We start from the raw sequence: 25,998 nt of genomic DNA, 5'->3' as shown, positions 1-25,998 counted from the left end.
AGCTGAAAATAGTGTATCAATAAAATTAGGAAGAAAGTTCAAATTTAACCATCCTCTCTCCCCAATTCAATTTGAAAAAGACAGTCACAAATTTCTTTGTACTGTACGCCACTAATTTATGGACTTCACGTGTAAGGACGTAAAAAGATCACGGCAATCAAGTTCACTGGACAGGGTAAATGTTTTATTTATTTACATTTAGTTAGATGAATAGATGGATGTTAAGAGCACTATTGATGTAATTCCATTCATTTACTTACTGAAGACTTAATTTACTTTACTTTGGTTCTCAGTGTAGTAACAAAAATACGACGCAGTCATTCAAAGCAGCAGTAACGATGTTTGTGTTACCACGACTACCGTGACGAAAGCAGTTAGTGGGCGTGTCTAACGAAATGTAACGAAATTGCTGCATTGTTGCAGAGTCGTGTGTACACAGCTACTGTTGTTAACACAAGACGCTACAAGACAAAGAATACAAGCAGCGGTGACATACATGTTTTAATGAGAACATTGTTATCCATAGTACAGCGTGTTTCAGAATTCTGGTAACACTTTCATATAACCATAATTAAGTTTCAATAAGAAATTAACATGATACACGTTTAAAATTCTGAGTTTCGAAAAACGTATTGTCTCTGTTACCATGGTGGATATTTATTATTTATTTATTTATTTATTTATTTATTTAACCTGGTAGAGATAAGGTCGTCAAATCCATAACATAAATCGTTTTGCATTCAGGAGTTTGCGAAAACAAATTCAGCAACAAAGGTACAAAGGTTATTTCATAATTTTTTTCCGAATTGACCATATAACACATCGTTGGATTGGACGTGGTACCGTTGCTGATCAGGCCTACCGCTCTTGACCTCCCAGGTCTCCAGACTTGAAACCATGTAACTTCTTTCTTTGAGGGTAGCTCTGTAAATAATTCAATTTGTTTATATGCCGCTTCTATTCCAAGATCTTGAAGAAGTAATCATAATTGCGATTACATCCATAATAGAGATACGTTGGAGAGGATGTGGTAAGAATAATTTGACCATAGTATTTTTGTATGCCGTATAACAAGAGGTTCTCACTGTGTGTGTTTATAACGTGCCAATAAAAACTTCGATAGTTCCTTAAAAGTATCATAGGCACCAAGTTATTGTATAATTTTTTATTTTACTTGGTTATTTAACGACGCTGTATCCATTACTAGATTAATTAGCGTTGATGGAATTACATTATTTTATATGTTATTTTAATGTACTGAAGTACATATCGTCACTTGAATGCAAGAACTAGGTAATTTGATTTTTTATATTTTGTGACATTGCCTATTTACTTATTTATTGCACTAAGGAATATGTCTCGTTTTCTTTTAATCGGAAAATAGATGTCGCTGGTATCGTTCGATCAGTTACCTAGTTCTTGCATTACATTTCTTGCGATTTTTTCTATGATATAAAAGAGATAACCAAAAAACACAAATTTCGAGTTACCTGGTTCTTGCAGTCAGGTGGCGATATGAAGTTTCCATGAAGATATTCTGCGTCATTGTACGATGAAAGAGTAGTAGAACGGAGAAAAATTCTATATATTACGTATTCTCTTGCCTATAGATACTGAAATTAGCGGGAAAACGTGCAGCAGTTCTGAAAGTGTAATAGTTAGTAATAACTTGAAGATAATTCTATGTAGTAAGAGGAATATAGCAGGGCCAATTGCTCATGGACTGTGGTTCCATGCATTATAATGTTAGCTCAGATTCTTGGAAGTCTGCGTAAGATAAATATTAGCTTGCAAGTGTTGTGAAGTAGGAAGCGTCGAAACTACAACAAAATTTGCCTCTGGACAATAAATGACCTGGTCAGTTTCCTCCTCCAAGCGTCTGCCCTGCTTCTTCCTGGTAGGTCACATTAAGCCGTATCTATTGGTTTTGTTAATCATTTCGGTATAGCTAATAATATCATCAATATAATTTCTCATTCAACTTGTTTTCTTCGTGTTTTCTTTTGCTCGATTTAAGAATGATTTTTTGCTCTCTCATATTGCAAGAAACATAAACAGTAGAGATGAACAAAACTAACTGCCGCTCTCGCTCGCTGTGTTCGTTGCATTTGTCTTTCGAGTCTCGTCTCGTCATTCTCGTGCGCTTCGAGTCTCGCTCATCATTCTCGAAGTAGCATTTGGTCGGCGTGGAAAGATTTCGTAACTTTGAATAACATACATCATTGAAATAAATAACATCATAAGTGTTTAAATGAGACAAAAAGACAAAACAGAACACTATCTTAGTTATCAAAATGTTCTGGTTCTATTATATGATATTACCTATGGTTATATATATATAGAAAAAAAAATCTCAAATAAATTTGCATTTCTAGGAAACATAAAACATAAAGTTAATATATTTTTACTTGAGATTGCACACTTGATCTCAAACATATAAAAAGAAAATTCCTAGCCTTTTAATAAGGGCCTAGTAATTAAATAAAGATTGGGAACACTGAAAGATAGAGATGATGTTTCAAATAGGCGACTTAATTGTTTATACATACAGTATATAACAGTTGCCAAAGTAGACGAAAGATCAATCAGGTACATAAACAACTATGGCGTTTCAAGGTTACTTGACGATTGGGACTTCGGGATTGATCAATCTCGGCGTCTCAAAACTCTCACAAGCAGGCTTTACGTCAACGACGAGCCGTATAGCATGCAGTCGTGCGGGTTTTCGGCTGTATGGGCGCTTTTAGTCTTGCTTTCTCGATCGTTGTTCATCTCTAATACACAGGTATGTTTGTGATGCAACAAAAATCGATTTTCAAATTTTCACAAAAAGCACGTTTCCATGTTTTCTGAAAACGTAAATGTGGTTTGGGACATGATGTCTCTGTCAGTTCTTTTTAAGCCACAAATAATTGAAGAGCCCACGGATACTGCACGATATCCTGTATCACTTTTTAATGTAAAGGATTACGTATTTGTCACTGTGAATTTTATTGTAAAGATCACATTTTTAATCGTGGGTTACAAGTAGTGAAATTGCATTTTATTTTCCGTGTAGAGATGTTTACGAAAAGAGGCCGCTGGTTGTGGAAAGCAACCCTACAAACAAAATAAAATCAACTGTAACATGTGTGCCGTACACTATTTGTCAGACTGCCGATCGTTCGTGCTGGTACAGAGTAAATTCTCACGACATCTCCACTACTGTATTCCCACTCATTGTTATAGCGAAACTTCATCACTTTAAAACTGAGTTTAAAGCCAGCCCTTATTTAGGTGTGTTACGACAATTGGTGGAAAGCACGGGAATTTTACTGGAAGCAAGTAAAGAGATAGGTTTGGAAGTAAATCCCGAAAAGACAAAGTATGTAATTATGTCTCGTGACGAGAATATTGTACGAAATGGAAATATAAAAATTGGAAATTTATCTTTTGAAGAGGTGGAGAAGTTCAAATGTCTTGGAGCAACAGTAACAAATATAAATGATACTCGGGAAGAAATTAAACACAGAATAAATATGGGAAATGCCTGTTATTATTCGGTTGAGAAACTTTTATCATCCAGTCTGCTGTCAAAAAATCTGAAAGTTAGAATTTATAAAACAGTTATATTACCGGTTGTTCTTTATGGTTGTGAAACTTGGACCTTCACATTGAGAGAGGAACATAGGTTAAGGGAGATTGAGAATAAGGTGCTTAGGAAAATAGAAACCAGAAGTGCATATAGAGTGTTAGTTGGGAGGCCGGAGGGAAAAAGACCTTTAGGGAGGCGGAGACGTAGATGGGAAGATAATATTAAAATGGATTTGAGGGAGGTGAGATATGATGATAGAGAATGGATTAACCTTGCTCAGGATAGGGGCCAATGGCGGGCTTATGTAAGGGCGGCAATTAACCTTCGGGCTACTTAAAAGCCAGTAAGTAAGTAAGTAAGTAAGTAAGTAAGTAAGTAAGTAAGTACGACAATTGGTCCGAAGAAATTTTGCCTTCCCTCCCTCAATTAACTTATGCAAAACTTTGACATTTAGCAGTCAAACTGTAAACAAATAAGTGGCATATATCAATTTAACATGTGCTTCTATCTAAAACAGGCATTTGTGAAGGAGATAATCGAAAATTTATTTTCTGCTCGTTTTTTCTTTTCTCAAAATGTTGCCGCCCGTACGAATTTGCATGATAAAAATCCGACTTGTTTCGAAAAAATAACATGTATAATGGAAATTGTCACTTACATGACATAGATTTCTTTATTCTTTTTTTCTGACATTGGTCTTTTCAGCCTGCAGTTTTAAAGCTGTAAGATACCTGAATCTCATGATATTACTGACTGACACCTCTTGTGGAATTGATGTGCCAAAGGCGGATTTTTTATGGAACCACCTGGAGAAAGACCTGATGTTAAAAGGAGGGAAACTAGATGATTCGGAGCAGCAGAGTATATCCTTTGGCACTGAATCTCGTGCGATTATAGCTTATCCGAATTCTTTTGACTTTATTCTGGACAGGGTTCATTAACCCCTTGATTTACACGGGCTGTGCCTGCATCACAGTATCGGTTTGGAGCTGTTGTTTCATTATAGAAGTCTTGTTAAATGGGATTTGAAATCATTAGTGTGAAGTTATTTGCATGGACAGTTTCACTTACATTAGCTTTTATCGTCATGTCGTCTTATTTTCTTTCTGGAAATTTTTTTCTCCATCTTGTCTTCTTGTCACATGTGGACCGGTGTTAAATTTCTGCTCAAGGTGACTCTAGTACCACTTTCAAGGTGTAAATACACGATGTAGAAATTGTTGACTTTCTAGCGACACATTTTAGTTGCATTTGCAGAAATGTGTGAATTTTTTGTAGTAAAGAGCTGACAATTTCAGGTTTAATAGTGCTACTCAGTCTAGTTGCTGATTCTGCAGTCAATTTTATCGAATAGTTTTTCATAGATAATTATATGTAGATTTTTTTTATTTTAAAGAATAATTTCCAATGAAGACAATGGCCTCTGTCAGTGAGATAATGATAATCACTCACAGCACCATCCAACCTTTCACTCAGTCATACATTGAGTTAATCATTCATTTACTCAAACAGTCACACAATTAGTGATTTATAGTCGACTTTTCTCTTCACTCAAGTAGCAAGTCATTCAAACCTTGGTTCGTTTTCTCACTCACTCACTCACTCACTCACTCACTCACTCACTCACTCACTCACTCACTCACTCACTCGCTCGCTCACTCACTCACTCACTCATTCACTCACAATTATTCAAACTACTGTACTTAGTCACTCACAGAATCAGTATCCAATATTTAACTCATTGTCATGTTAAATCATCTACAGTAGTCACCCAACCACTCAGTACTTTCCTTATTTACACGATCACTCATTCACTCAGTGGCTCAAATTTTCACTAACTTAGTCACTAAGTCATTGAGTCACTGATTCAGTTATTCATTAACTGAAACAATTAATCATTCATCCTTTAACTCAGTCTTCTTCTTCTTCTTCTTCTTCTTCTTCTTCTTCTTCCCTTCAAGTATTAGGCCGTATGGCTTGTTACGATCTCACAGTTGAAAAAAAATCAGTCACTAATTAAATTGTCACTAGAATTGCCACTCAGTCACGCATAATAATTCACTCTCATTCACTCATTGATTCTCATCCGCTCAAATAGTAATTCAGTCCAGTTGCTTAAAGTCATTCAATTACTTAAAAATAATGTTACTGAAAAGTCACTCATTCACTCACTCACTGACTCACTCGCTCTCTTGCTCACTCACTCGTGTACTCACTGACTCACTCATTCACTAATTCTAACACTATCTCAGTCATTCAATTACTGGTATTCAGTTTGTCAGTAAGTCAGTCATCCTAAAGTTCATTGTCTCACTCCAGCAGTTTCTCTTTTAGCCTATTACCCACTCAGTCACTGAGTCATTCAAAAGTCATTTACTCAGTCCATTTACTTAAAATCATTCAATTACTTAAAAATACTGTTACTGAAAAGTCACTCACTCACTAACTCACTGATTCATTCGCTCTCTCGCTCACTCACTGGCTCACTTACTCGCTCACTCACTGGCTCACTCGCTCGCTCACTTACTGACTCACTCACTCACTAATTCTAACAGCCTCTCAGTCATTCAATTACCGGTACTCAGTTTGCCAATAAGTCATTCATCCTATCGTTCATTCTGTCACTCCAGCAGTTTCTCTTTTAGCCTGTTACCCACTTAGTCACTGAGTCATTCAAAAGTCATTTACTCATTCCAGTTATTTAAAGTCTTTCAATTACTTAAAAATACTGTTACTGAAAAGTCACTCACTCACTCACTAACTCACTTACTCATTCGTTCTCTCGCTCACTCACTGGCTCACTCACTCGCTCACTCACTGACTCACTCACTCACTAATTCTAACACCCTCTCAGTCATTCAATTACCGGTACTCAGTTTGCCAATAAGTCATTCATCCTATCGTTCATTCTGTCACTCCAGCAGTTTCTCTTTTAGCTTGTTACCCACTCAGCTACCCAGTCACTCACCCACTGATTCGGTCACTCAGTTACTCAAAAGTCGTTCACTCAGTCCAGTCACTTAAAAGTAATTCAAGTCTTAAAAAAACACTGTTACTGAAAGGTCACTCCCTCACACACACACACACACACACACACACACACACACACACACACACACACACACACACACACACACACACACACACACACACACACACTTCGACCACGAGTGCGGTTTCTAGTGCGACCCTAAATATCTGAAGGATCCCTAACTGTCAAGCCGCACTTCCTGCGTGATGCTCCCACACGCTAATTAAGCAGATCGGGGAGATGTCCGGGCGTCGCATCTCTCCCACGAGACAGACAAATGCACAATCCTTGCAAGTTCGCTAATGAACCCGCACCCACAAAAAAGGCTGAGAAGTCATTCAGTGTAATCGAATTATAAATCAATCAGCGCAACTGGTCCCCAACGAGACACGACGCAAAAGAGGCAGGAATCCAGACAAGCGATTGATTAGTTCGTAATTAAGGAGACCGCAAACATCGCTTAATTTGAGTTGCGAGTCTTTCTTGTAAAAGTTCCTGAAAATATTCGTTAGCTCACCAAATTTCCAATCTCCATTCGTCTGCAATAACTTATTTGTCAATTCTCCAATAATAGATTCTTGCCAGAAACGTGAAACTCCCGTGACATGTTGTCGTGACAAAGTTGCACCTTCATCAATTATGCGTTCATTAGGTTTGCCGTTTTCAGATGAGGAAGCCATGTTTCGTAGTCATTATTATAAGTGATTTATGTCCATGCTTTGTACAACTCTAGCAAGAGGACACAGATTTACACGGTCTTTCACATATGGCGTTCCCCTCACACAGTAATCTCAGCAGCAATAATTTCTGTTTTAACTTACGTCTCGTACAGTTATCACGAAATTATCCGCCGCCGCCGTTTCTACGGCAGTAACTATATTTTCTGAAACCTGTTTAACTTGGAAAATATTTGAAAACAGCTTAAAAATGAATACACGTGCATCTTAATCTTTTACTAGGTTATTTAACGACGCTCTATTAACTACTAGGTTATTTAATATATATTAATGACTTATTAAAAATTGACTTACAACAATACAATGTTGTTCATTATTCTTATGCAGATGACACAGTTTTACTTTTTGGTGGAAAAACCTGGTATGATGCATATAATAATTCAAATAATGGACTTAAATTAATAAAAAAATGATTTGACATAAATGATCTTTCTATCAACGAAAAAAAAAAACCATAATTATTCCATTTTCATTATCTGAGAAATGTAGCAAACCTCCTACATCTATATTAAGTACTAGCCGTACCCGTGCGCTCCGCTGCACCTGTTAGAAATAAATATAAAGTAATTACGTAATTAAAATAGGACGTTTGATCCAGGGAACATTCGTGTTTGTTAGAAGGATAAATCGTTTAATATGTTACTTAATTGAAATTGTATTTAAATAATTAAATTTCGATCATTTTGGTCCAGAGAGCACTCATTTGGTGCAATGACAATTCCTTTAACATGTTTCTTATTTGTTATTACACGCAACCATAGTTTAATGAAGATTGACATATCATTTAGTTTTAATGTGTAAACTTTATATTACTTGCTACATGATTCCATTGAATTACGGTAATAACTTAATTTTAACCCTTGTTTTCTACGTCTTCAGTAAATAGCGCTTGGCCCACTATGGTTCTGAAACCTTCAAATAACTTAAATAGTGATACAGCATAAACAGTGATATGTAATTATATTTCTTTCTTTCGAAAATGTAAGAATTCACGATCTCCTATGTACCATTGCCATGGAATGAATACATGTATTTTTTCTTCCTACTCAACAATTTTATATTTTGCACATGGAATTACTGCAGGAACAACAACGCTACAATCTGAGGCGGCGGTGAAAACGTATTGTATTATTATTTTAAAAGTCTATCAGACCTACGAAATTTTGCATAGAATAAAACTTATCGGAAATCATTTTTAAAGAAACTTTTGTTATGTAACATTTTTCGCAAAAAAAAAAAAAACAATAATAAGAGAGATATTTCGATTTAATTCAGGCCCCGTTAAATGAAGTATTTTGAATGCCACATAGCCTAAAATCTAAATTACAACGAACTTAACTTATATTTCAATTTTCATCGAAATCCGTTCAACCATTATCTCGCGAAAAGGTAACAAACAGACAGACAGACATACAAACAAAAATTTCAAAAAAGCGATTTTCGGTCTCAGGATGAATAATTATACATGTTAACACCAATTATTTTTGGAAAAGGGAAAATTACCAGAAAATTTTCGGCTACATATTTATTATTATATTATATTATATTATATTATATTATATTATATTATATTATATTATATAAAAAGTGCGTTGATAACGAATGTACTCCGATAAGAAAGTTTTTAATTTGTTGTGGGGGCTCTTGAATCTCAGAAGCAACAACCTTTACAACAGCGCAACATAATCTGCTTGGCTCATTACCCAATTTTTTTTTTTGCATTGCATTTATTGCATATATATAGTCTATTTTATGTATTTTAACACGATTCGATTGAGCATAGTTAAAATTTGAATTATAAAATAATGGATTGCTGAGCTAACGTACTGTTACTGCATACTAAATCAATACACTCTCGTTGTTCATTAATTCTCTACGATTAAAATGAGTGTGTATATAAATATTATTTTAAGAAATACAGAAAACGAATGTACAAAAAAGCCTATCAAATTTTCTGTGGATAGGAATAGTTTAATAGCTTTCCATTGTTGCTGTCCAAGGCCCCTTTTTCGATTGTTGTTGTCCAAGGCCCCTTATAGACGAAGTCATTTGTTATTTCATTGCACCGTCTTAGATGGCGTTATTTTAATTTTAAAACTCATTTATCTCATTAAATATCAGTCCTATCAAAATTTTGTAAAGAATACAACTTATCGGAAATCATTTTTAAAGAAACTTTTGTTACGTAACATTTTTCACAAAAATCAATAATAAGCGAAATATTTCGATTTATTTAATGCAGGCCCCCTTATAATCCCCCTTTTAAATAAAGTATTTTTGAATGCCATATAGCCTAAAATCTAAGTTACAACGAACTTAATATATATTCAAATTTTCATATAAATCGGTTCAGCCATTATCGCGTGAAAAGGTAACAAACATACAGACAGACATACAAACAAAAATTTGAAAAATGCGATTTTCGGTTTCAGGGTGATTAATTATATATGTTAGGACCAATTATTTTTGGAAAATCGAAAATTACCAGAAAAATTTCGGCTACAGATTTATTATTAGTAGAGATTAAATTACATAACTTTAATTGTTGCCTTATACAGTGTAAATGTCCGATTATTGAGTCCTCTGAAGTTAAGTATTTAGGCATAATTTTCGACAATCATTTAAAATGGAACCAACACATTAATTACCTTTGTAATAAATTACGTAAAATAATATATTATTTAGTTTTATTGAGGAATTAGTTGTCAATAAGTTTATTACGCACAATATACTTAACATTTTTTCAATCAATAATTATGTATGAAATTATAGGGTGGGGTAGCTTATTTAAATCCAATTTTAATCCACTTTATTTATTACAGAAGAAAATAATTAAAATATGTCTTCATAAACCTATTGATTTTCCATCTAAAATTGTTTTTAGACTTTAATGTTCTTAAAATTAGACAAATTTATTATATTGTATTAATAAAATTCATACATAAAAACCGAATTAATTCTGAATTGTATTCTCATAGTTATGAAACAAAAGGTATGAATTCTTTAAGATTGTTTGAACCAAAATGCAACACTGCTACAATATTTAATCATAGTAGTAATTTAGGCCCAAGAATATATAACAAATTTATATTTAAATATCCTATTCAATTCTAATAGTTCTAGTATTAAATTAAAAAAGTTATGTATGGATTTTATAAAAATTGAAAAATTGTAAATTTAAATTTAAATATTGTTATTGCTTAGTAGACATAAGACAAATTGTACTATATACTTCTTAATTTCAATTCAGGAATGCGTCCTCGAACACGAGTTCTACTTTTTCAGGGGCGAGCTAAAGTTTTTTTTGTTTATAATATATTTTATGTTACAATTATTAGCAAAATAAATAAATAAATTTATGCTTTATTAAAAAAAATAAAATAAATTTATTTAGCATTGATGGCATTTGTGATAGCGATAAGGTATTTGGCGACATGAGACTGAGGACTGACCATAAATTACCAAACACTCGAATTACAGTCTGGAAAAACCTAAAAAAAGCCAAACCAGGCAATCAGTCTAATTGGGAATCGAATCCGTACCTGAGTGCAGGAGAAGTGCAGCTTATTTCCTCCTGCTTCAATATATTTTTAACATCTCGGAAGATTGTTCTGGAATACTCAATAGGTCTATTCTTGTGAAATTTTGGAAATAATGTATCGGATATTTTCTTCTATTTGTCAGATATCACTCAAGAATTTCCATGGCAACCAAACTCGAATTCCTGTTCTACAATATATTTTCACTTTTCCTGTTAGTCTAGGTCGAATATAGGAGATGTTATACGTCAAAATACAAATCAATTATTTCATCGAAAGTCGTTTTTTGATATCGGATATTGAAAGCACTAAGGTAAAGTTTTGTACAAAAGTGTAACTCGATTATTTTGCTGAAAACATTTTCGATATTAGACATGCTGAAAATATGTCTTTGTGTTTTTTTACTAATGTAAAAATCAATTAATTTTTACCACCAGAATTTTTCTGTATTTTCAGCATAATTAGAAAAGAAAATGCTTATAGAATAAAGAATTGTTATTTGATACAATGTTGGCGAAGCCTTTATTTTTTATGTGTAAGAAATGTTAACAGTAAGAGATGCTTTTTTTTTTCTGTTCCCTTCACAGCCTCGTTGTTACTACACGCCTTCCATTAGGATTGAAACAAAAGAGCAACTAAAAGACTAGGCATGCATTATGATCTTAGAATCCGAAATTTGCATGAGACTTGTTTTATTGCTACACAACACTAGGTAGCAAAACAAGCTGAGTATCTCGCACGATTATCTGAGAGATAATGCGAGTATGAGAACGTGGCCTCTTCCTGAACGCTGCGGCCTACACAAGAAATGTTAAACGGACTTCTTAATCGTTTGTGTTTTCTAAACGTTCCTTAACATCTCTTCCTGAATGCGATTTTTCGTTGTTTTCCCCCGGTCTATACAAGTAATAATTATTGATAAACATAATCATAATCGCTATCTACATTATACAGAAAAGATGCAGTAGACGAATAGACTTTTTCCTTTGCAATTCAAGAGGTTTTGAAGGTTGGCTATACCTGGCGAATAAAAGGAGATGTGCGATGAGATTTCCTACTTGGCCAATTAACAAGGAGGAAACCTTTCTCAACTGTTTCTCTTTCTTTTGCTTTTGAAGGCAACTCAAAGCCAATCTTCAAAAATATATGACGTTGTATTGTTCAGAGCTACATTTATTCTGTTTGTTTTGTTCAATCTATCATATTGTTTTTGTCCCTCATTTACATTATAGTTTAAGCATTTCGAACTGTTTCCAAATTTAAATCTGACCGCGCTATCTCTTCATGAATTTTCTAAGGATTTTCATCCATTTTTAGTAGGTTATTTTACGACGCTTTATCAACATTTTAGGTTATTTAGCGTCTGAATGGGATGAAGGTGATAATGCCGGTGAAATGAGTCCGGGGTCCAGCACCGAAAGTTACCCAGCATTTGCTCATATTGGGTTGAGGGAAAACCCTGAAAAAAAAACCTCAACCAGGTAACTTATCCCGACCGGGAATCGAACTTGGGCCACCTGGTTTCGCAGCCTTCGCAGCCAGACGCGCTAGTCGTTACTCCACAGGTGTGGACTTCTTCATCCCTATAAATTATGTTTTGTCGACATATGTACCGCACATTATTATTATTATTATTATTATTATTATTATTATTATTATTATTATTATTTCTTGTAGCTTGTAGGCTATACTATATTTTGCTTTCTAAATTGTAATCTGATTTCTTCACCTTTCTTTGAATCTATGTATTATTGTATAGCTTGCAACAAGTTTTAAAACCTACATTTTTTTTCTTATTTTTCATTGTAAAAGAAAGTATACTGATAGAAAAAAAATTTGGAGAACTTCATAGGGAAGAAAACTTTCCAGGATTCCTGATATCAGTATGTTGTTTGGAGCAGTGTGTGTGTGTGTGTGTGTGTGTGTGTGTGTGTGTGTGCGTATCTGCGTACGTTTGCACTGTATGTATGGATTTAAATGTTATGTTTTATTTAACGACGCTCGCAACTACAGAGATTATATCAGCATCGCCGGATGTGCCGGAATTTTGTCCCGCAGAGTTCTTTTACATGCCAGTAAATCTACTGACATGAGCCTGTCGCATTTAAGCACACTTAAATGTCATCGACCTGGCCCGGGATCGAACCCGCAACCTTGGGCATAGAAGGCCAGCTGTATGGATTTACATGTAATAATAATAATAATAATAATAATAATAATAATAATAATAATAATAGACATAATAATAATAATAATAATAATAATAATAATAATAATAATGTCACATTACCCATCTCATGGCTTACTAGGTTTCCGTTGTGGCCCCTTCATCGTGCTAACCACACACTCATGGAGACCAGCCATGTGACAGAGTCCAGTGTTGGTCCATAGTAAGAACAAATCATCTACAGAATGTTGTGGTGCTTCACTATGATGATGATGATGATGATGATGGTGATATAAAAAACGCTATAATTTTGTATGTGGATCATACTACAGTTTTGTAGAGTCAGTAGATGCATTCTGAAAGTGAGGTTTAATTTAATTAAAACTAATAAGATGGATATTGTGACGCGTCATTTATGCGAAATGGTCAATGTTTAAAATAGTGATGGAAAATTAAGTGAAATATAAGATGCTGGTAATTGAGGAGTACCACCTCTGAGAAGTGAGAATTGAGATTTTACAATAGGCCTATTGTAATTGGAAGTTTTGGTAGGCCTATGTATCAAACAGGCTTGCGAAAAGCAATCAAAACTAGAAAGATAGATAATAATCAATTGGCAAATTATCATACTTAAGTTCAGAATTACCTTATTCGGCTGCTAGCTTTTATTGTGATGTATGCAGTTCCTAATATGCTCAATTGTAACATTATTACTACTAATAGGGCTAGGTATTTTATGATGTAGCATATATTTTTTGGCAAAACTGATATATTCCTTAAATATAATATGTTATGAAACTAATTGATTTAAAGTATTTTGTTTTGTTTAAAATATTTATGCATATTTGACCATTTCTATGTGATATAGCATATTTTAATAATTTATAATGGTCATATTCGGCACATTTTCACTCTTTCAAGAAGTAAAGAACTTTTCTCATACAATTTAAATATGGTTTATTTAACGATGCTCGCAACTGCCGAGGTTATATCAGCGTCGCCAGTGTGCCGGAATTTTGTCTCGCAGGAGTTCTTTTACATGCCACTAAATCTAGTGACATGAGCCTGTCACATTAAAGCACACTTAAATGTCATCGACCTGAGTCGGGATCGAACCCGAAACCTTGGGCACAGAAGGCCAGCGCTATACCAATTGTGCCACTCAGGGCGACTTCCCATACAATTTCTTTCTTCCATGTTCATTTGAGATGTTAAATTTCTCAGAATTACATATGGCATTTTGTTTCCTGGAAAATGGTAAAATGTACCTTCTTCCTCTATTTCATTTATATTCACAATAGCCTATGGACTTTATTCTTAATTTTAAAGGCATGTTGGGTCCGTTAAGTATAGTATCAGTCAAATAGTGTAAGTTCTTACAGTTAATTACTTAACAATATTACATGCATTGAACCTTTATGTTATTACATGAAATAGTATTTACAAATTATGACAAACGTTTTCACCAATAAATTTGGCATCTTCAGGTCACATTAAACAAATATTAACATAAAATGAACACTTAAGATATTCCAGTTAAACACAATCGTTAAAAATTAAAAACTGGTATAAAAGGCAGTCTGAGTAATATGCCATTAAAATACGTGTAGCAAACTGATGTTACCAAGATGTCGTGGAATATGCTGATAACACTGTATTAACATGGAAGTGTACATAAGGAAGACAGAAGGCATGACAATAGAACGATCGTCCTATATATTGTAGCATATCATCATTTTGGGAACTACACCTGCATAAACTTGAAGATTGTCATGCCTTCTGTCTTCCTTATGTACACTTCCATGTTAATACAGTGTTATCAGCATATTCCACGACATCTTGGTAACATCAGTTTGCTACACGTATTTTAATGGCATATTACTCAGACTGCCTTTTATACCAGTTTTTAATTTTTAACGATTGTGTTTAACTGGAATATCTTAAATATTCATTTTATGTTAATATGTTTTTAATGTGACCTGAAGATGCCAAATGTATTGGTGTAAACGTTTGTCATAATTTGTAAATACTATTTCATGTAATAACATAAAGGTTCAATGCATGTAATATTGTTAAGTAATTGACTGTAAGAACTTACACTATTTGATCTATGGACTTTATCCTTACGTACCAGTAAACAAATATTTGTGTAGGCCTATTGTTTCGCGACAAACAAGTAACTACTGGAGCCTGTCTTTATAATCTGGATACCGGACTGCAGACAAGGGTCTCATTGAGTTTTTGAATCTTGTTGAAGTCGGAAGTGTGTGTAGGCTAGTATAGTTCAGGAAAAATTCCAAAAGCGAAGCAAAGTATTCAAGTGAAATTAAAACAGTTAGTGTCTCGATATGGTGAGAAAGTGTTTTCGAGTGATGGGAATATACTGTATTGTAAACTGTGCGACATAGTAGCTTAAATTTAGGACAAACTGGAAAAAAGATAGCTCTCTACTTAAATCGATCCCATGTCCTCTGGATTTATAACTGAAAACGTTGCGAGTTCTCGTTTTTATAAATACTTATTCAAACATATTTTCCTACTATCCGAGTCGCTGTTTTCCGTGCTAAGCATTCACTCATTCGCGATTTCCTAGTTGAACACACGTCGAGGTTTATAGCCTAGTACATGTATTGCGTAGTGAAGTTTTAGTTCGTAGCTTCTTCTAGGTGCGGTTGCATTCTTTTTTGTTAGTGGGTGATTAAATGAGATGGAAGGTCATCATGCCAATGGCCGCAGAATCGTTATAGCCTCTTAGGTTTAATATCAAACCATTACTCTCAGGTTTCCGTATGTGTTACGAAATTACATTCGTGGAATATATTAACGGTTCTGATTAAAAGAGGTAGAAAGAAAATTGTATATGATTGTCATAGAAACATAATTCCAGTGGGATACATTTGCATTTTATTCCAATAATTAATATTAATGATACTTTTCAGGAGAGAAAAGGAGAGAAGAGAAGTGGAGAGGAGAGAAGTTGTGTAATAGAAGAGAATAAGAGATGGAAGAGAGGAGAAATTTGGGGGCAGAAAAAGAGTTTCGAGGCAGAAGAAGAGATGCGAGAGAGGAGAGGAGATGTGAGACAGAGGTATTGAGAGAGAGAGAGAGAGAGAGAGAGAGAGAGAGAGAGAGAAGTAAGGCAGCAGAAGAGATGTGAGAAGGACGATAATACGGCAGAGAAAAGAGATTTATAGGCAAAGTTAAGGAGAGAAAATAAAATATAAGAAAGAGGTTAAAGAAGACGGGAGGGAAACAGAAGACCTCAGCACCGAATGAGATCCATTTTAGAGTACAGGGTTTGTATTCTTGCAAGTCCAAGTCAAGTACAAGTATAAGGTCTTGTGATACAAGAGTATAATTAATATCTGTATTTGGCGAGATGTTCTTAATTTATTTATGTTTTCGCTGCCATCATTTCACCAACTCTCTGTGAATAAGCATAATCAGAGTTAGTCATACTGTTACATAATCTGTCTAAGCCAGCGTTTCTCAAACTATAGTCCGCGGACCACCTGTGGTCCTTGAGCTCTGCCCTTGTGGTCCTTCAAAAAAGACAGAAGAAAAAATAAAATTCAAACGAATTGCGTATCATACTATAGCTGAAAATCTCAGAGTTTGTAAATTCCACATGGCAATCGCCTTTCACTTTTTTCCCCGGTACTGACATTTTATGAAATTTATTTACTCTACCCGTCTATTGACTTCCCACTCTATTTTCAGCAACAAAATAGGGGTTTAAAGCACTATGAACGTGGTGTTTCTCGCATATCGTGCCTGTAACCCAGATAGGGACTACCCAAAATAATAACACGACCAAAGTACCGAGCCTTTTCATGTAGTTATGACTTTCTTAATAATTTGGCGACACCCAGTCTGCACACTGAAATGGACAGGTACTGTACGTCGTACACCATAATAGAACATGCAAAATTGCATCTTTATTTACTTGTTGAAAATGGGACATGTTTCTGCAATAATTTTTTTTTATTTCTATTTTTACAGATGGCGACATAATAAATTTTCTTCTATTAACATTAACTTAATTAGTTAATACTAATATAAAATTAATAGAATTAAATTAATTTTAATTAATTATTTCTACATTAAAATGTAAGTAGGCCTATACTAGTATTAAAATATGCTACATAAATAATAAATTTGCTTTCGAAGGGTTAAGACTAAGTGGTCCGCGAAACTGTTCTGACTTAAAAAAGTGGTCCCCACTTCAGAAAAGTTTGAGAAACGTTGGTCTAAGCATATGAAGATCTGACAGCAGGAGCAATTACCCATCCGTGACACGTGTTTGAAAATTAATTACAATTCATTAGGTACCATTACAGCTTAGTTTATTTACTGGCGTCTATTTCTTCGTACTTCGGAGTTATTAATGGAAACGTCTGCGATGTATCTGAAGAATTTTGTGGTTTTCCTCAGCTCGTAGTCGATTCTTTCCTCACACAAGGTCGTCCAGACTTGAATCCCACTTCTGCAATTCATGTCATACAAACATCCATTACCGACTACTTACTCTTCTAGGAACCAATAAAGAACGAAAAATTATGACCAATTTATCGTGAGATGCGCAATAAATCCCGAGTGCCTATTAACACTTTTCAGCACGAGTTTCTGGTATTGGCTGGCTCGCGTGGGCGGACCCAGTATTTGTGCACAGAATAACACAATTATGAATGGAGGAACTTGGCCGAGACTTAGGGCAGGTTCCAAACCGCATTCCTTGATAGGTCATCAGATTCGACTAGATAAGCGCGCGGCTCCAGACACTTGAGGGATGCTGCGTTGCGCGCCAAGGGGAGGGGAGAGAGTTCGGCCCGTCTTCCCGGAGGAATTTTTAAACGGGCGGAGGGCTCAGTTAGGACGGCTCGAGAGCAGGGGGAAGGAGAAGATGAAGAAGCCAACGACCCTGATGACCTCAAGGACATGTTGCCAGATTTCTTTCTTCAACAACTTATGGCTGACTAAACCGGCAAATGGCTCCGTCTGTGGAGATTCGGAGGAAACATCTCGACAGACTTTGATTAGGTACCGCAAACCGTCGCCCACATTACGGGAAGAATTGGTAAAGATAAAATGGAAAGTAAGATGTAAAGATAGAAGATAGTAAAATACTTACTCCAAGTGACACTTGCAAAAAAAATAGGAAAAAAAGAATTGTCAATACAACGGAAAGAGATATAAACAACAAAGAAAGATTTAAGAAAATACAAAGCGAAAAACAAAATTTAGAGAAAAAGAGAGAAATGAAAAGTTTAAAATAATTACGAAAAATTATGATTTATTGCGCATCTTTCTGTAACTGTAATTTTAATTCTATTTCCTATTTTATTTTATTTTATATTCTCTTATAGACCTATTAATATTACATCTCAACTGCTACTACTGTATCTCCTGTTTTATATTGTTTGTATTATTTTATTTCTATTTCTCTAGTTTGTTTGTAATTATATTCTTTATTCTATATATTTAAATTTAAATAAATAAATACATTGAAGCAGCGTAAAAGGAAAAGGGAAAGCAAGAATGTTTAAATAGAAGGAAGACTGAAAGATAGAAAAAAAATAAGAAAAATAGAGTCAAGGAAAGTAGAATAAAAAACTTGAAAAAAAAATGAAAACAAAACGCGTAGAAAGGAGGAAAGGATAAAAATAAGAAAATTATAAAAATGTATCTAACTGAAGAGACTTAATATTGAAAAGAAAATAAAACTAAAGTCACGACATAGTTCTAGTGGCGTATACTGGTTAAAGGGTTTGGGCTACCGCTGACCCTATTATTACACAAAATATATCTAACAATTACTTTAATTTTAATTACTATGGTAAAACTAATAATACAAAATTATTACATTATGTTATATTATAAACTTTTTCTTTTGTAATTTCCTTGGGCTACCGCCGGTAGCCCCGGTAGCCCGCAAAATATGCCCCTGCGGGATGAACTATTAGATAATAAAAAAATAATAAGAGATAAAACGACCTAACAGACAATATTTCACATATTTAGACTGTACTATAAGCTTTATCTATGATTAAAATAGAGAGAAATAATATAAGCTTCATAACGTGTCAAACGAGAAGGAAAATATCGAGAACAACAAGGAACTTAACACAACTCAAATTAATTATATGAGATAATAGCCATTCCAACGTTACTCTATGGTAATGAATGTTGATTTTGGAGACAAAAGGGACCAACATCACATCCAAGCCACAAAAATGAAATTTTTACGAGTTGTAAAAGAGGGCAGAAGATTGGATAAAATACCTAAAGAATAAATCAATGGGCCAGTTCAAAAGGGAAACTTAAAGTTTTGTGAAAACTGAATTTTAAAAAGTTTGATGTTGCTGTGAAAAATCAGTATAATCTATACTTGTATAGAGTGTACCAAATTATAATTGTGTGTAGCTCAGAAACAGTTCCTTGCGTGTTCTCTTATTAGTAGGCTACATTTTGTTTTAATGAGTTATTATTATTATTATTATTATTATTATTATTATTATTATTATTATTATTATTATTATTATTATTATTATTGGAGGAGTGGCTCTTATTCATAACTTATTCATTCTGTTCATTAGACACACATAAATCTTACAGATAATTGCATTTATTTATCCTAATGTCATTACACTAATTCCTGCATAGACGTTACACGAAATCGTAGCGATTTCCTCAAATCTCGTGTCGCTTTTTAGTCACTACTGCCTTAGCGACGAGTGACTTTTATAAACAGTTATACACTTCTTGTTCCTAGCAACAGTAACATGGGAATAAAAGATAACCTATGCATTAGCTACATATCAACATAGCAGCGACTACTTTATTAGGTGACGTTGTAAAGGTAAATTTTGCTTTAATTCAGGTGTTACGAGAAAATTAGAATCTACTATATTTTTCCGCCTTTGTGCCATAAAGGGAAATTTTGCTTTATTTATGGTGTTCCGAAACAAATTAGAATCTATTATATTATTCCTTCTCCGTACTTCTCTCCTTGTTTTCTCCTTACATATTATGTTGTTTACATGAAAGTCTTTTTCCGATAAGTGATAGTAGACGTGACGTAATAAATCATTGTCAGAAAAGAATTTGTGTATTAATAATTATGGCGAGAGAATCTATTTTTCGTTATAATTATTATAGAAACTTTTTTTTTGTTTGTTGTAATTATTTGAACAATTATGCTTTATTTAAGAATATTTTCATTTTATTTATTTTTTTAAGGTAGTCTTATTCCAACTCTTTTTTTGATTTTAGGTCTAGAGCAGTCATGTCAACTGATGTCCATATGGGCAAGCGCGCGCTTTAGAGCTCAGAAGAGCGGAAAGGAAAGAGACGAGAGAGGTAGTATACCACTTGGTCGAGCTATATACAAGGATGGCCAGCACTAATTCAATGGACAAAGGAAAGAGAACTTAGCCTATTAAAACTATATGCATGTTAATTTTTAGATTTGTCTGAGAAGTACGTATAAGTGCATTATAAGAATTTAACTTTGAATTTTAATGCTCATTTTTCACGAGTTTCCTTTTATTCAAAAGCAGTATTTTCTCAACTTTTTACAGAAAGGTGAAATTTTCAGATATGTTTATTTAGTAGCCTTACAGGTACTGAAACAACGTAATCTTTGTAATAAGACAGCAGTATTGTATTCTCTGGTCGACCTGCATTAGGTTTTTTTCGAGAGGAACGTTTTCGTAAATCTAATATATCGTAAATATGTATTAGGCTACTGAAGATACGTATTGGAAATTTTGAAAATATTCGCATGGAAAATGTTCGTAAGAAAATGAATTAACATCATAAACAAAGATATGTACCCATGTGTTGTAAAAACGTCAACTCTATAGCTTCAGTAGATTTCGATAAAATAATTTAATATTCTGATGATAGGAAGTTGCGCACCAATATCACCTTAAAAACATAATGCGATAAGAGTTTTGTTATGGAATATTAGTTACACTTAAAATATACACAGCACCTAGGTAACTTTGCTTTGTACTGTAATATTGTTTTGATTAGTTTATTGATTACTTTTATAAGGCTAAAGATACCATCAATATCAATTCCAACTTACCACGTCTTACTTAAACTCTTTCTTTGGGATATTACTTTCTTTATGAATGATGTTTCATTCACTTAATATAGTAAAGTTTTACTACTATGAAATTTATGTGAATATTCCTTCTTAACTCTTTATTACGTTATTGACTGCAATATTAAGAAACTGGTGTTAGTTTTACAGACAATATAGATAATATCAAACAGCAAATACCCACATAAAATAACGACATAAAATTTCACATTCTGTTTGAAGTTTGTACACCACTGTTTTCTTCATCCAACAGGCTCCTTATTCATATACATAATCATTGCTCCTTCCATACGTAGCGCTTGATGCCCGCGCACGACGTCAAAGTCAGAAAAATGCGCTTGCTTTGACATCACTGGTCCAGAGTCAAACTACACTTCTTTGTCAGAAAAAAAAGAAATGCTAGTGCAGTTAGACTTCACACTGTGATTTTACAACTAAAATTAAGAGAGATGATTTCCAGTTTGATTCCAAACAAGCAGTTTATCACATTCCTTGCAAAATTCTTTACAGAAACATACCTTAATCACATATTTCATAATTTGGAGAAAGTGCAGTTTGATTCTAGGCGACTCAATTATAGTACAGTTATGGATTGTGTCGACTATGACTTGACCGTTATTGTCAGGCGATATAATTTATTCAAGTGCAGGTGCAGACGGCTTCAACTTCATTAAGCTGCAAATGTCAATAAACAAACACTTAATTGACTTTCACTTGTAATCTACGTTTCAGTCCCCACTCGACCAAAGAAGCTTGACACATTTGGAAATACTATTCATACTTGCGAGCAACTTAGGAATGGCTATATTCTCTAGATGTAGGTTAGTTATTTCAAAAGTAGTTAAGCCGTAAAGGTTTACCCATATAGCCTTGCTATTGTTATTATAGTATTATTATTTATTATTATTGTATATTATTATTATTATTATTATTATTATTATTATTATTATCTTTTGTAATATTTTATTAATAGTCTGGCTGATTGTCAAATTTTTCAAAATAATATTAATTCAATTGCATTATGGTCTGTTGAAAATAGAATGAAAATTAATCAATCAAAAACTTTTGTCATTTCCTTCTCACGGAAAACCACTTCTCTAAAACTTAACTATTCTCTTAATAATGTCATAATTACTAAGGAAGATTGTATTAGAGATCTTGGTGTCTTGCTTGATTTTAAATTATATTTCCATGATCATATGCAATATATTTATACCCATTCATTAAGAATGCTTGGTTTAATTAGATCTATAACTTATTCTTTTTTCCACTCCTATGTGTCTAATAATTTTATACTATACATTAGTTAGATCCAAGCTTGAATATTCATCTGTTTGGCTGACTCGGCTAAATTGGAGAATATCCAAAGAAAATTTATTTCCTCGTGTTCTTATAGATTTCTTACCTAATTCCGATGATTATTTTAATATGAGATTAACTGCAAATATTTTAATTGCTGTAGTTTACTTGTCAGACGTCAAGACCTAGATTTTTTTGAAGTCATTAAGGGTGATATTGATTATGAATCCTTCTTAAGCAATATCAGTCTTCGTATTCCTGCTAAGGATTTAATATTTCATAACATTTTTTTACAATAGAAATTCTAAATCTCTCTCGCCGGTCTGCAGATGTAGGGGAGAGTCGGGTAGTATTGGACATCGGGTAATATCGGACAGTGAGTTTCTTTCATCTACCACACGATGATAGTACCTGATTGACATGGTTACGTTTCTGTGATGTCACATAGAGAAACGTAACCATGTCATTCAGGTCCTACCATATGGTGGTAGATGAAAGAAACGCACTGTCCGATATTACCCGATGTCCGATACTACCCGACTCTCCCCTATGGTTTGAACTTGGATCCATTTAATGTGTAGTAGGGTAAATTAGGGTCTGTTGGACAGTCGGGCATGTTGGACACTTTGTATTTTAACGTGTTACCTTGCGCACCACATTCTGCTAGAAGTCAATGACGGAAGTAGCCACGAGTGGGGTTACTTCCGTCATTGACTTCTAGCAGAATGTGGTGCCCACAAGTGGCGAGGTAACACGTTAAAGTACAGTGTCCAACATGCCCGACTGTCCAACAGACCCTAATTTACCCTATTATACTTTGGGAGTTTTATATCAGTTATTAAATTACTGTATGTCTTTTGTTTAGATATGTATTATAATATTATTCTCGTCATCTTCTATATAATTTGTATTATTTTCATTTATATGATTCCATCCTTTCATTTTCATTATTTTTAATTGTCATTATTTTAATAATTATTCCAATATACTTTCATTAATGTTTTGTAATGAATTGCCATGTGCTGAACTGTTATTGGCCCCTGGCTGTTGTACAGCATATTACATATTAGTAAATAAATAATTATTATTATTATTATTATTATTATTATTATTATTATTATTATTAACCATGTTGATTACATATACAATCATTCCATAAAAATGCTAGGCTTAATAATGTCAATAACTTATTCTTTTTCTACACCGAACTCCCTATAGTATAATATGCATACTATTAGTTAAATCAAAACTTCAGTATGCATCTGTAGTTCGGAATTCTCTTACAACAACTTGTGTCAAATTGGTAAATATTGAAAGAAAATTTATATCGTTATGTTCATATAGATTTTCAACTAATTCCTCTGATTTTAACTATGAGATAACTAGTGAATACTTTAAATAGATAAACACAATATAATATTTGTTACTCAGTCAAATGACAAATCAATGTAAAATAATGACTTATATTATATGGTCATTAAGTTTTATATACATGAGCTACAAATTGCAAACGTTTTCGCCCATTCAGGCATCTTCAGGCACAATTATACAATATCTCAATATCAAACTATGTAGCTATTACATTGGTGGTAGATAAACTGTTTAAGATTAATGGTGTACAAAACATCTCCATAATTAAAATGTAATATTACAAGTCATAAATTAAAATAATGTTAAAAACCACGTAGTGTTGTAATTAAACTTCATAATATTCTGTGGAACTCTTGTTCAGTAGAGTCCAATGAGTGATGAATTATGTCTGAAATATATAAATAAATACGAAATAGAAATAGGAAATTATCAAATGTGAAAGTGTAATCGAATTGGATAATTTCCTATTTCTATTTCGTATTTATTTATATATTTCAGACATAATTCATCACTCATTGGACTCTACTGAACAAGAGTTCCACAGAATATTATGAAGTTTAATTACAACACTACGTGGTTTTTAACATTATTTTAATTTATGACTTGTAATATTACATTTTAATTATGGAGATGTTTTGTACACCATTAATCTTAAACAGTTTATCTACCACCAATGTAATGGCTACACAGTTTGATATTGAGATATTGTATAATTGTGGCTGAAGATGCCTGAATGGGCGAAAACTTTTGCAATTTGTAGCTCATGTATATAAAACTTAATGACCATATAATATAAGTCATTATTTTACATTGATTTTTCATTTGACTGAGTAACAAATATTATATTGTGTTTATTTATATTAATTGACAATCTGAATATTTCCAACATGCTTTCTAAGTTAATACTTTAAATGTCGAAGCTTATATGCTAGACGACATGAACTTGATTGCATATTCTTTTGTAAGGTCATCAGGAGTGACATTGTCTGTGAATCTTTCATAAGAAATGTCAGCTTTCTTATTCCTACAAAAGAATTTAGAACTCACAAAATTTTCTATACTAGAAATTATAAATCTCTTTCTCCGGTCTCCAGATGTATAAAAAATGCCAATATGGATGGTTTTAATTTTGATCAATTCAATGTATAGTAGTGACTAATTGACTTGTTTTAGGCTATATAATCTGTAAATCTTGTCAATTATGTTCTTAAGTTTCTTTATTAATTCAACTATGGTCCGTTCCAGGATTCTGTAGAGTAGAAAGACGAAACAAGACCTCTGCTCAAGTGGTATGTGGGAGGGCTAAGGCCAATGATCGCTCTGGGGGGAGGCATTAGTTGAACGAAGCTTGCAGGGATTGGATAATTCTATCTGAACTCTACTCTACCTTCTACCTTGAGAATCTTAACCCTCGAGCTGATACTGCTCGCAATACACCCAGGCACAGATAGACTCCGCCCCCCCCCCCCCCCGTATGCGTGAAGTTGCTCCACAGATTCGTGGGACGGACATACATCTCAGTTGGTATTATAGGTTACGTTTTAATTCACATTAATCATCTTAATCTTTATTATTGTTATGTCCTTTTTTAACTAATTTCAGCACTGCAGGACTCCCCCGTTTACTGGGTCAGAGTACCCGGAGGACCTGCGAGACATTGCACACACTTGGACGATGGACATACAACCACTCCCAGTGAAGAGATCCGAATTAAATCCGCCTGACTTCACGACCGGGAATCGCACCCGGGCCACATTGATCAGGAGTCCAGGACACTACCTCAAGACCAATGAGGCGGAGTTGTTATATCAATGTATTTATTATTTGTTTTGTATTGTACTAATGTGCTGGACTATATTTGGACTACTGCTGTTGTCCACCACACAAATATCAATAAATAAATTAATGAATAAATAACTATGAAAATAAATAAATTTATGGATTATCCCATACGTGCTACATGCCCTGCCCATCTCTAACGTCTGGATTTAATGTTCCTAATTATGTCAGGTGAAGAATACAATGCGTGCAGTTCTGCGTTGTGTAACTTTCTCCATTCTCCTGTAACTTCATCTCTCTTAGTCCCAAATATTTTCCTAAGCACCTTATTCTCAAACATCCTTAACCTCTGTTTCTCAAATTGAGAGTCCAAATTTCACAAACATACAGA

At 33.8% G+C, this 25,998-nt stretch overlaps 1 protein-coding gene across 1 annotated transcript in view; it reads left to right on the top strand.

Annotated features, from left to right (window-relative positions):
- LOC138700474 (uncharacterized) overlaps positions 1-25,722 on the top strand; it is a 206,674-nt gene extending 180,952 nt beyond the window's left edge. The window contains exons 3-4 of the mRNA XM_069827081.1: positions 20,321-20,407; positions 25,431-25,722. Coding sequence (XP_069683182.1) covers positions 20,321-20,407; positions 25,431-25,552 — 209 coding nt within the window. The 3' untranslated portion in view covers positions 25,553-25,722. The remainder of the gene's footprint in view (positions 1-20,320; positions 20,408-25,430) is intronic.
- The last annotated feature ends 276 nt before the right edge of the window (positions 25,723-25,998 follow it).

This window comes from Periplaneta americana, chromosome 5, assembly GCF_040183065.1.
Source record: "Periplaneta americana isolate PAMFEO1 chromosome 5, P.americana_PAMFEO1_priV1, whole genome shotgun sequence".
Classification (NCBI taxonomy): domain Eukaryota; kingdom Metazoa; phylum Arthropoda; class Insecta; order Blattodea; family Blattidae; genus Periplaneta; species Periplaneta americana.
This window is presented reverse-complemented; position numbering and strand designations above follow the sequence as displayed.